Genomic DNA, 12621 nt, shown 5'->3' with positions numbered 1-12621 from the left:
GAAATAGTATATACAGAGCCAACTTCCTACACCGATTATTGTGATTCTTATGATACAGTGCTATATGATATAAGTGGTGTAGTAGGAGCTTTGCATGACTCCTAGTTCGGCCTAAGCTGCTCTGCTATAGCTACCTCTATCAGCCTAAGCTGCTAGAACACTACTAATCTACTAATAAGGGATAACTGGACCTGACACAAGGTGTAAGTACCATCAGGTACCCACTATAAGCCAGGCCAGCCTCCTACAGAAAGTAGCGGGAATAACAACCACAACCTACTTCTGGCACAGGGACCTTTTCTATGGCTCCCTTGGCCAAGAGAGCCGTGGCTTTGTGGGGGAGAAGCGCCAAATGATCCTCCGGAAGGTGATGGAAGGATGGTGGCATGTGTGGTGAAGCAGATTCGAAAGGAAGGGAGCAGCCCTTCCAAATGATCTCAAAAACCCACCCGTCCATGTTGATATGTTCCCAGTGGGGCAGGTGATGGCAGATCCTGCCACCAACTGAGCAGGAGTGAGGGGACGGACTAGGAGGGTTTGGAGGCTGCAGCGGGGGCAAAGATGGACAGGAGAGACCTCTGGTTCCCTGTCCCACTGCCACGTGGGATTCCACTAACTCGGCCACGCAGAGGCTCGCCAGCGTGCGTGGCACAGTGGCTGTGTGGAGGACGCGACAGGACGCCCCTTCCGTGACCACAAAAGGGACGAAAAGGGGACTGTGGTGGGCGAGAGGCTGAGGAAAGACCGAGGGACTGAGCTGTAGCCCGGGAATCCTTGAATCTCTCCAAGGCCGAGTCTGCTTTGTCTCCAAAGAGACAGGTGCCATCAAAGGGCATGTCCATGAGTGACTATTGGAAATCCCCCGAGAAACCAGAAGTGCGTAACCAGGCGTGGCACCGTAAGGCCACTGTCATTGCAACCGATCTTCCCAGAGAGTCGGTCGTAACCAGCCCACAACGGATAGTGAAGTTTGCCGCGTCTCTCCCATCATTCACTGCTTGGGAAAGAATAGCATGGGCCTCTCCTCCGGTATGTGCGGCAGGACTTGCGCAATCGTATCCCACAGGGAGTAGGTATAACAGCCCAAAAGGCACGCGGTATTCTCAGACCGCAGTGCTAGACTGGAGGAAGAAAACAACTTCTTGCCAAACTGTTCCAGTCTTTTGGATTCCCTATCCAGGGGTGCAGAAGGGAACGCGCATGAAGAAGAGGAAGCTTGGATAACCAGCCACTCAGGCGTGGGGTGATGGGACAGGAATTTTCGGTCGTTCGGCGCGGGCCGATGGCTGCGTGCGATAGTCCTGTTCACAGGAGCCCCTGTGTTGGGTTTGGGCCATGTACCCAAAAGGACATCGGTGAGGGCCTCGTTGAATGGTAAAAGGGGTTCTGAAGTAGAAGCCCCAGGCTGAAGCACTGCTGTCAGGAGATTAGACCTTACCTATACAGTAGGTAGCTCAAGGCTGAGGACCTCAGGTGCCCTACTGATGACCATAGTATAAGTTGCTCCCTCTGCGTACCCACTGTAGAAGGAGACAGCATGCCAGCGTCAGAAGTATCAAGAGCATTGGCTTCGCCCATATCCTGTGCCCAGTCCTTAGCAGGGTCATCCTGGTATTCATAAGGGTCCAGGGACCCCTCCAATTCCTCCCAATATTCGTACCCATAGGAAAAAGGGTCCAAATCCGACCTGGGGCGAATAGGCCCCACCGAAGCCGAAGTCGGCCGACGCCACACTGAGTCGTCGGGGATAAGAACTGGGTCGATGTCGTTAGTGGGCACCACCGACATCGGGAGCGTTGATAATCGGACCCTGTGCCCGGGAAGGTCTCGAGGGTGCGACCGGTGCCAGTGCAGAACCGCGCACAGATCCGGAGGAGACCTCGGCGGCTGGGGCCGAAGCCTCCGGCGCGGAACCCAAAACCCCCTAGCCAAATCCTTTGGGTCCAAAGGCACCGTATCGGGGTCGGCCAGCCCAAATATGAGGCACATGGACTCGTAAAACTTTCAGTTGGGCGGGGGTCGCTCCAGCTCCGGGAAACTCTGGGAATCGCGGAGTCAACCCAGACACAGGCTCCAAGGACGGAGGCCTAGTGCATGGACGCTAGTCCTACGTTGGCCGAGCGAAGTCAGAGAGCGATGGGACTTATTCGATGACTTCTTCTTACCTTGATCCGAGGATTTAGAAGAAGACGAGTGGTGATGACTCTGCGACCGATCGAGACCATCATCTTGAGTAGACGGCTCCCTCAAAGCCTTCGGGTGCACGGCCTGACATCCGGAGCACGACTTCGGGTCGTGGTTGCGCTCAAGGCACCACAGACAAACGTGATGAGGATCCGTCACCGACATCGTCCGATGGCAGTCCTTACAAGGCTTGAACCCGGTCTTCGGGGACATCTTGACGCACCAAAGTGACACACAAAAAAACTTCGACAAAACGGTCGAATTTAGCCAAAAAACAGCCTAGGGGAGCTATTCCCGGATCAGCGCTTGGCACGGAAGGAAAACAACTGACATCATTGCGCAAGGGCAGCGTCTATATACTACTCCCAATGTCATCACAGCGACCACTATGCCTAGGTCACCTACCTGGTGGACCTAGGCACTAGCAGGACCCCCAAGAGTGTGATCCATGTGAACCACCTCAAAATCTTTCATGACAGGGCAGATGTAAACAGGTTAATGGTTCCAGATGAGGACCAGGAAGCAGGATGGCTCAGTAGATGGGGTGATCTATTCAGACACCTGCTCTGGCCAACAGCAGGCTGACTGCAGGCAAGTCCTCCAGCAGTTTTCTAAGCTCTTTTCTTTGACCCCCGGTCAGACACACCTGTGTACCCATGATGTGGACACAGGAGACAGTATGCCTGTAAATAATAAAATATTCAGACAGTATGAACAAGTCAATTTAAGCATCAAAGAGGAAGTTCACAAGATGCTGGAGTTGGGGGTGATTGAGCACTCTGACAGTCCCTGGGCTAGCCCAGTGGTCTTGATCCCCAAACCTCACAAAAAAGTTGGCAAGAGAGAGATGAGGTTTTGTGTGGACTACAGACGGCTCAACTATGTCACCAAGACAGATGCTCACCCCATCCCAAGGGCACATGAGCTAATAGACAAATTAGGTGCTGCAAAGACTTAAGTACCTTTGACTTGACTTAGCAGGGTACTGACAAATAAAAATGCCACATGGAGCAAAAGAGAAAATAGCCTTCTCTACACCTGATGGCCACTACCGGTTTACTGTGATGCCCTTTGGCTTAAAGAATGCCCCTGCCACCTTCCAAAGGATGGTGAATCAAGTCCTTGCTAGCTTGGAGTCCTTTAGTGCAGCGTATCTTGATGATATTGCGGTCTTTAGCTCCAACTGGCAGGATCACCTGGTCCAACTGGAGAAGGTTCTGCAGGCCCTGCAAGCAGCAGGCCTCTCTAGCAAGGCATCTAAATGTCAGATAGGGCAGAGTACTGTGGTTTACTTGGGTCCCCTTGTTGGTGGAGGCCAAGTTCAGCCACTCCAACCCAAGATCCAGATTATTCTGGACTGGGTAGCTCCAAAAACCCAGACTCAAGTCAGGGCATTCCTTGGCTTGACTGGGTACTATAGGAGGTTTGTGAAGGGATATGAATCCATAGTGACACCCTTCACAGAAAGTACCTCCAACAAAATGCCCAAGAAAGTGAACTGGACCAAGGCCTTTGACACCCTGAAGCAAGCTATGTGTACAGCACCAGTTTTGAAACCTCCAGATTATACTAAGCAGTTCATTGTGCAGACAGATGCCTCTGAGCATGGGATAGGAGCAGTCCTGTCCCAAACAAATGATGATGGCCTTGACCAGCCTGTTGCTTTTATTGGCAGGAGGTTATTCCCCAGGGAGCACCATTGGAGTGCCATTGAGAAGGAGGCCTTTGCTGCGGTTTGGTCCCTGAAGAAGTTGAGACCATACCTTTTTGGTACTCACTTCATAGTTCAAACTGACCACAGACATCTCAGATGGCTTATGCAAATGAAAGGAGAAAACCCTAAACTGTTGAGGTGGTCGATATCCGTACAGGGAATGGACTTTGTAGTGGAACCCAGAACTGGGACTGGTCATGCCAAAGCGGATGTCCTTTCGAGGTTCTTCCACTTAGAAAATGAATACTCTCTCGGGAAAGGTTAGTCTCATCCTCTTTCGTTTGGGGGAGGGGGTGGGGGTGAGAAGGGGAGTAGGTTTTGGATTTGTTGTTGAAAACAATGGAGAGACCAGGGGGCCAGCCACCGACTAGCCTGGATGAGGGCCGCCTGCTGGTCACTCCTACACTGGTAGGTGGTTCTTCTCGGTCCTGGGGGCTGCAGGTGCAGTGCTTGGTCCATGCGTTGGGTTCCTTTGTTACCAGTTGTAGGGAAATGCCTCCCTTTGCATGGTTATCCCCTAACTTTTTGCCTTTTGTTGATGCCAGTTATGACTGCAAGTGGGCTGGGACCCTGCTAACCAGGCCCCAGCACCAGTGTTCTTTCACTAAGCTGTACCTTTGTTCCCACAATTGGCACAGCCCTGGCACTCAGGTAAGTCCATTGTAAATGGTACACCTGGTACCAAGGGCCCTGTGGCCAGAGGTGGTCTCTAAGGGTTACAACATGCATTATGCCACCCTGGGGACCCCTCACTCAGGACATGCACACTGCCTCACCGCGTGTGTGTGCTGGTGGGGAGAAAATGACTAAGTCGACATGGCACTCTCCTCAGGGTGCCATGCCCACAACTCACTGCCTGTGGCATAGGTAAGTCACCACTCTAGCAGGCCTTACAGCCCTAAGGCAGGGTGCACTATGCCACAGGTGAGGGCATAGTTGCATGAGCACTATGCTCCTACAGGGTCTAAGCAAAACCTTAGACATTCTAAGTGCAGGGTAGCCATAATATCTGGGAAGTTTGGCATCAAACTTCTCAGCACAATAAATGCACACTGATGCCAGTGTGGAATTCATTAACAAATGCACACAGAGGGCATCTTGGAGAAGGCCCCTGCATGCCAGTCCGACCCCTAGTGTTAAGCTGCCACAACCAGACGAGTTTCTGGCCACATGGGGTGAGTGCCTTTGTCACTCTGTGGCCAGGAACAAAGCCTGCACTGGGTGGAGGTGCTTCTCACCTCCCCCTGCAGGAACTGAAACACCTGGCAGTGAGCCTCAAAGGCTCATGCCTACTACAGCGCCCCAGGGCATCGCAGCTAGTGGAGATGCCCGCCGCTCCGGGCACAGCCCTCACTTTTGGCAGCAAGTCCGGAGGAGATAATGAGAAAAACAAGGAGGGGTCACCTACCAGTCAGGACAGCCCCTAAGGTGCGCCCTGAGCTGAGGTGACCACTGCCTTTAGAAAACCCCCATCTTGGGATTGGGTGATTCCCCGAATAGGGATGTGCCCCCCTCCCCTCAGGGAGGAGGCACAAGGAGGGTGTAGCCACCCTCAAGGACAGTAGCCATTGGCTACTGCCCCCTTGACCTAAACACACCCCTAAATGGAGTATTTAGGGGCGAGCCTGAACCCAGGAAATCAGATTCCTGCAACCTGAAGAAAGAAGGACTGCTGACCTGAAAGCCCAGCAGAGACGACGAAGACACCAACTGACTTGGCCCTAGCGCTACCGGCCTGTCTCCAGACTCAAACAACCTGCACAGTGATGCATCCAGCGGGACCAGTGACCTCTGAGGACTGAGAGGGCTGCCCTGTACCTAAAGGACCAAGAACCTCCCGAGAACAGCAGCACTGTTCAGAGACTGCAGCAACTTTCAACTTTGAAACAACTTTAAAGAGACTCTCACTTCCCGCCAGAAGTGTGAGTCTTCATACTCTGCTCCCAAGGCCCCCGGCTCGAGTCCAGGACAACCAACATCGCAGAGAGGACTCCCAGGTGACTCCCACGACGTGGACACCCTGAGTCGACCTCCCTGCACCCCCTCAGCAACACCTGCATAGAGGAGGATACAGAGGCTCCTCCTGACCGCGACTGCCTGGTAATCAAGGAACCCGATGCCTGGACTAAGCACTGCACCCGCAGCCCCCAGGACCGAGAGGATCCACCTACCAGCGCAAGAGTGTAGGAAGTTGGCTCTGTATGCACTATTTCATAGTAAGGAATAGTATGCACAGAGTCCAAGGGTTCCCCTCAGAGGTAAGATAGTGGCAAAAATAGATAATTCTAATGCTCTATTTTGTGGTAGTGTGGTCGAGCAGTAGGCTTAACAGAGGAGTAGTGTTAAGCATTTGTTGTACACACATAGGCAATAAATGAGGAACACACACTCCGAGACAATTCCAGGCCAATAGGTTTTTGTATAGAAAAATATATTTTCTTAGTTCATTTTAAGAACCACAGGTTCAAGATTTACAAGTAGTACTCCAAATGAAAGGTATTTCATGTAGGAACTTTGAATTAGCAAAATAGCATATACAGTTTTCACACAAATGACATATAGCTATTTTAAAAGTAGACACATTGCAATTTTCAACAGTTCCTGGGGGAGGTAGGTGTTTGTTAGTTTTTGCAGGTAAGTAAACCACCTACAAGGTTCAAGTTTGGGTCCAAGGCAGTCCACCGTTGGGGGTTCAGGGCAACCCCAAAGTTACCACACCAGCAGCTCAGGGCCGGTCAGGTGCAGAGGTCAAAGTGGTGCCCAAAACGCATAGGCTTCAATGGAGAAGGGGGTGCCCCGGTTCCAGTCTGCCAGCAGGTAACTACCCGCGTCTTCGGAGGGCAGACCAGGTGGGTTTTGTAGGGCACCGGGGGGGACACAAGTCAGCACAGAAAGTACACCCTCGGCGGCAGGGTGCAGTGTGCAAACAAGCATCGGGTTCGCAATAGAAATCAATGGGAGACCAAGAGGTCTCTTCAGCGATGCAGGCAGGCAAGGGGGGAGGGGGGGGGGGGTGGTTCATCGGGGTAGCCAGCACCTGGGCAAGGGAAAGGGCCACCTGGGGGTTGCTCCTGCACTGGAGGTCGGATCCTTCAGGTCCTGGGGGCTGCGGATGCAGGGTCTTTATCAGGCGTCGGGCCTTTGAAGCAGGCAGTCGCGGTCAGGGGGAGCCTCGGGATTCCCTCTGCAGGTGTCGCTGTGGGGGCTCAGGGGGGTCAACTCTGTCTACTCACGGTCTCGCAGTCGCCGGGGAGTCCTCCCTGTGGTGTTTGTTCTCCACAAGTCGAGCCGGGGGCGTTGGGTGCAGAATGCAAAGTCTCACGCTTCCGGCGGGAAACGTGTGTTGGTTTAAAGTTGCTTCTTTGTTGCAAAGTTGCAGTCTTTGTGGAACAGAGCCGCTGTCCTCAGGAGTTCTTGGTCCTTCTAGATGCAGGGCAGTCCTCTGAGGCTTCAGAGGTCGCTGGTCCCTGTGGAATGCGTCGCTGGAGCAGTGTCTTTAGAAGTGGGGAGACAGGCCGGTAGAGCTGGGGCCAAGGCAGTTTGTGTCTCTGTCTTCTCTGCAGGTTTTCAGTTCAGCAGTCCTCTTTTCTTAGGTTGCAGGAAACTACCTTGCTGTGTTCTGGGAGCCCCTAAATACTCTATTTAGGGGTGTGTTTAGGTCTGGGGGTTAGTAGCCAATGGCTACTAGCCCTGAGGGTGGCTACACCCTCTTTGTGCCTCCTCCCTGAGGGGAGGGGGGCACATCCCTAATCCTATTGGGGGAATCCTCCATCTGCAAGATGGAGGATTTCTAAAAGCCAGAGTCACCTCAGCTCAGGACACCTTAGGGGCTGTCCTGACTGGCCAGTGACTCCTCCTTGTTTTTCTCATTATCTTCTCCGGCCTTACCGCCAAAAGTGGGGCTGTGGCCGGAGGGGGCGGGCAACTCCACTAGCTGGAGTGCCCTGGGGTGCTGTAACAAAGGGGGTGAGCCTTTGAGGCTCATCGCCAGGTGTTACAGTTCCTGCAGGGGGAGGTGAGAAGCACCTCCACCCAGTACAGGCTTTGTTACTAGCCACAGAGTGACAAAGGGACTCTCCCCATGTGGCCAGCAACATGTCTGGTGTGTGGCAGGCTGCTAAAACCAGTCAGCCTACACGGATAGTCGTTAAGGTTTCAGGGGGCACCTCTAAGGTGCCCTCTGGGGTGCATGTTACAAAATGTACACTGGCATCAGTGTGCATTTATTGTGCTGAGAAGTTTGATACCAAACTTCACGGTTTTTAGTGTAGCCATTATGGTGCTGTGGAGTTCGTGTGTGACAGACTCCCAGACCATATACTCTTATGGCTACCCTGCACTTACAATGTCTAAGGTTTTGCTTAGACACTGTAGGGGCATAGTGCTCATGCACTTATGCCCTCACCTATGGTATAGTGCACCCTGCCTTAGGGCTGTAAGGCCTGCTAGAGGGGTGACTTATCTATACTTCATAGGCAGTGTGAGGTTAGCATGGCACCCTGAGGGGAGTGCCATGTCGACTTAGTCATTTTATCGCCACTAGCACACACAAGCTGGCAAGCAGTGTGTCTGTGCTGAGTGAGGGGTCCCCAGGGTGGCATAAGATATGCTGCAGCCCTTGTAGACCTTCCCTGGCATCAGGGCCCTTGGTATCAGGGGTACCAGTTACAAGGGACTCACCTGGATGCCAGGGTGTGCCAATTGTGGAAACAAAGGTTCAGGTTAGGGAAAGAACACTGGTGCTGGGGCCTGGTTAGCAGGCCTCAGCGCACTTCCAAATCATAACTTAGCATCAGCAAAGGCAAAAAGTCAGGGGGTAACCATGCCAAGGAGGCATTTCCTTACAAGGAGTGACTAGCAGGCGGCCCTCGTCCGAGCTCTGTCAGTGGCTGGCCCGAGAAGCCCCCCTGTGCCCTGCCTGCATCGCCTAAGTGACCCCCGGTTCCCAACAAGCTTCCTACAGGGATGCCATGTCGACTTTGCCTTTTTCTCCCCACCAACACAGTCTGCAATGGCAGTGTGCATGTGTTAGGTGAGGGGTCCCTTAGGGTGGCACAATACATGCTGCAGCCCTTAGTGACCTTCCCTTATCAAAAGGGCCTTGGTACCACTGGAACCTTTTACAAGGGGCTTATCTGTGTGCCAATTGTGGAAACAATGGTACATTTTTAGTGAAAGAACACTGGTGCTGGGGCCTGGTTAGTCGGGTCCCAGCACACACTGTCCAGTCAGCATCAACATCAGGCAAACGTGTGTGTGTGTGTGTGTGTGGGGGGGGGGGGGGGGGGGGGGGGGGGGGGGAAGTGTGTAACTGCAACAAGGGCCATTTTCCTACAGAGCTGAAAAAGTCCAGAAAAACACGCAGCATTGCCTCTTTTAAGGCTGCAATTCATTGTGACGCTGGGATCAACTGTGGGACTGGACCCGAGACACAAGAAATTTGTGGGGAATGACTCACTGATTTATTTACATCCTTTTACCATTTCCCCTTTGCTTTTAAAAGATGCTTTGGAGTTTTCTTGCGTCATTTAACTTTGGCATACTGGAAGACTGATGGGAAATGGTACTTCGCACAGCACAGCCTCCTACAACAGGATTGCAAACAGCCCCGCAACTTGGAGCAGTATCTCCAGACCCACTACGGAGCCAACTATCTGCCTGCAGGAGCAATGATAAGAAAATCATCCAGATGCAGTATAGTACCTGGGGATATTTTGAAAGTGAGAAATCTGCAGTTCAAAGTATCCATCACAAAGCTTCTGATGAAATCTACTGGACCCAAAGCATCCTCTATAGCAGTGTTTCATTAACTGTGGATCCCAACCCACTGGTGGGCCGTGAACTGATTTTTGGTAGGTCGTGAAAGTCAGAGCAATAAATAAAGATGCCTTTAACTTCGGTGCTTAACTTGTCACTTTGCAGATGATTCATAGTTCAAATGCCAGGATCCTTTATTCTTTTTACTTTGGGATTGATCTTTATTTTTCTTGCCCTGACTACAAAGCAAGAGGTGTTTTTACAGTGAATTATATGACCATGTAGGACATTCTCTGCATTACGCAACACAATGTAAAATACCAGTAAATTAACTGTCTGCATCAAGCAGTTAAGAAAGCAAGAATGAAGTACTTTTTATTTGTTATTCTGAAGTGTGCTGGAAACAGATTTTAATAGCATCAGAACAAATCAAGACAATTACTTGGTGATGCAGAAATGATAAATATTCATAGAAAACCGAATTCCACACGTTTTGATTTGTGCGCTATACAGTTTTATCTTAGTATCTGTAAATTTAGTAGCCATTTCAATGAAAGTGTGCAGTCTGTAAATGACAACGTGCTACCACACAATGCGTTAGTACATTCACATATCTCCCCACCTCATGTACATCAAAGGTAAGTGGCTCGTGTAGGTGTTTTAAAAAGTGGGTTGAGGTACTAAAATGTCTGGGAACCACTGCTCTATGGAAAGCGGGCTCAATGTTAAATGGATCATCAGAAGACTTGAAATGCCACTGACCCTCAGACGATTCACTGTTCAGAGACATTCTAAGATTAAATTCAAGAGCCAAACTTTGTTCTGCCACTCAATAATGCGTTCTATGATACCATTCAGACAGCCTGGTAAAACCATCACTCTACCCCTGCGGAAAGAAAGACCAACATTTGATCCACATTGTGACATTCTCAGCATGATTGTGGCCACATATATTGCACTTTACATCCTTATTTTATGAAGAGTAAAGAGCAATGCAATCATATACATATATATAAATAAATATATACGTGTGTGTACTTGCCTCTATTCGAAATGTTCGACTTGTTGCAGGTGATAAACATTCTAAAAGCTCATCTTCCTGATGGACTCCAATAATTTTGTAGCTCACAATTTCTAGCAACCTTGGGAAAATAAAGATGTAAACCGTGGGACTATTGCTCATGTTTCTCTGACAAGTGCCAAACTTCACATTTACTGGATAATTATTTAATAATATAACTTTTTATATTGCAATCAGAACCATCTTTTGAATTAGGTGTGTTCCTCTAATAAATTTCAAACTAAGAAGGGCAGTTTTTATTTTTACAGAATACAGCTTTCCTCTTTTTAAAACAAAATAAATACAAGAAGTGCTCCCTCATCAACCCAGCCAATATCTAATACGGTACCTTGAAGTAGGGAACCATATGCACCCTCTCCTGTTTTATGTTGAAAATTAAGTGAAGGAATCTTATTTATTTTATAGCCCAGTTTCATTCTGGTCATGGTACTGTCGATCTGTTTCCTAAGGCCTGATTTAAGGTGCTGTGGACCAGGTTAATCTATATAGCTTACCTGAATGCGATTCTGCAAATGACTAAGGCACTCAAGCTCAGGTCAGGTTTATATAATTAAACTAAGAGAAACCACACTATCTTTCTGCATAGCAAGCCCCATTTTCCATATAATTAAGATCAGACTTGCCGCTTGGAGTCATCAAATGATTGTCTTATGTGCAGGTTATTGTTCTCCCCCTCACCAGTGCTTAAAAGTAGAACCTCCAAATTCTATTAAAGATTAAACAAACTTTTCAGCGGTTTGAAAAGAATCTTTCTACAGAAAGTCAGCTACTATTACCCTCTCTGTACAGTTTATTCAGCAGAGTGAAGAACATTTTCTATAACACTTCTTGCCTTGGTCAGTCTGTATTAAGGGTCTGACTTTTGAAAAACATGCAAGGAGGAAACAAAAAACCCACTTCATTCTTCATGTTGTTTACCTATGATTTTTCCATTAATGAACAAGTTACTACCTTTGGTAACACATTATCTGGTGGAGATATGTTCTATTTGCAGATTCTTTACCCTAGAATTTCCCCCAGGTTTCAGCCTAGATCCGGAGATATCTCTCGAGTATTACCCCTGTGTGCCGTTAGGTGATGTTGGTAAACTCTGTGTAAGTCGTTGGCATCATGTGTAGGAAAGGGCTCCTATTGGCATGATTTACCCCCCCCCCCCCCACACTTTTTGCAGGATATTGATGCCGGACTTGACAGTGTTTTTCCTAAAAACTGTACACTGTTTCCACAATCGCCACACATCTAAGTCCCTTGTAAAAGCTGCAGGTGGTACCAAGGGCCTCTATGACCGGAGAGGGTCCTCAGGGGCTGCATCATGCATTGTTGCCAGACGAAGGGACCCCTCATCAAACACATCCACATGCCATTGCAGCTTGTGTGTGCTGGTGGGGAGAAAAAGGTAAAGTTGACATTGCATTCTTCTCAGGGTGCCATGCCCAACAACCACTGCCTGTGGCATAGTTAAGTCACCCCTTTAGCAGGCCTTACAAGCCCTAAGGCAGGGTGCACTATGCCAAAGGTGAGGGCAGAGCTGCATGAGCAATATGCCCCTACATTGTCTAAGTCCATTCTTAGACACTAACTGCAGTGTGGCTATATTGAGCACATGGGCTGGGAGTTTGTTAACACGAACTCCACAGTTCCATAATGGCTACACTGGATACTGGGAGGTTTGGTATCAAACTTCTCAGCCCAATAAACCCACACTGATGCCAGTGTTGGATTTATTATGAAAATCACACAGACTGCATCTTAGAGATTCCTCCAGTATTTTAAATCAACCCTTAGCGAGAGGCTGACCAGTCTGGGCCAGCCTGTCATTAAGAGACCAGTTTCTAACCTCATGGGGTGATAGCCTTTGTGCTTTCTGGGGTCAAAAACAAAGCCT

The 12621-nt window shown here is 49.7% G+C and overlaps 1 protein-coding gene across 2 annotated transcripts in view; it reads right to left on the bottom strand.

Moving 5' to 3' along the window:
- The window catches only part of USP7 (ubiquitin specific peptidase 7), a 1253379-nt gene that overhangs the window by 87543 nt on the left and 1153215 nt on the right, over positions 1-12621 (bottom strand). For both annotated transcript variants that reach the window (XM_069210408.1, XM_069210409.1), the window contains exon 27: positions 10698-10797. In XM_069210408.1, coding sequence (XP_069066509.1) covers positions 10698-10797 — 100 coding nt within the window. The remainder of the gene's footprint in view (positions 1-10697; positions 10798-12621) is intronic.

This window comes from Pleurodeles waltl, chromosome 10, assembly GCF_031143425.1.
Source record: "Pleurodeles waltl isolate 20211129_DDA chromosome 10, aPleWal1.hap1.20221129, whole genome shotgun sequence".
Taxonomy (NCBI): Eukaryota; Metazoa; Chordata; class Amphibia; order Caudata; family Salamandridae; genus Pleurodeles; species Pleurodeles waltl.
Note: the sequence above shows the minus strand (reverse complement) of the source record. Positions and strands in the feature narration are given on the sequence as shown.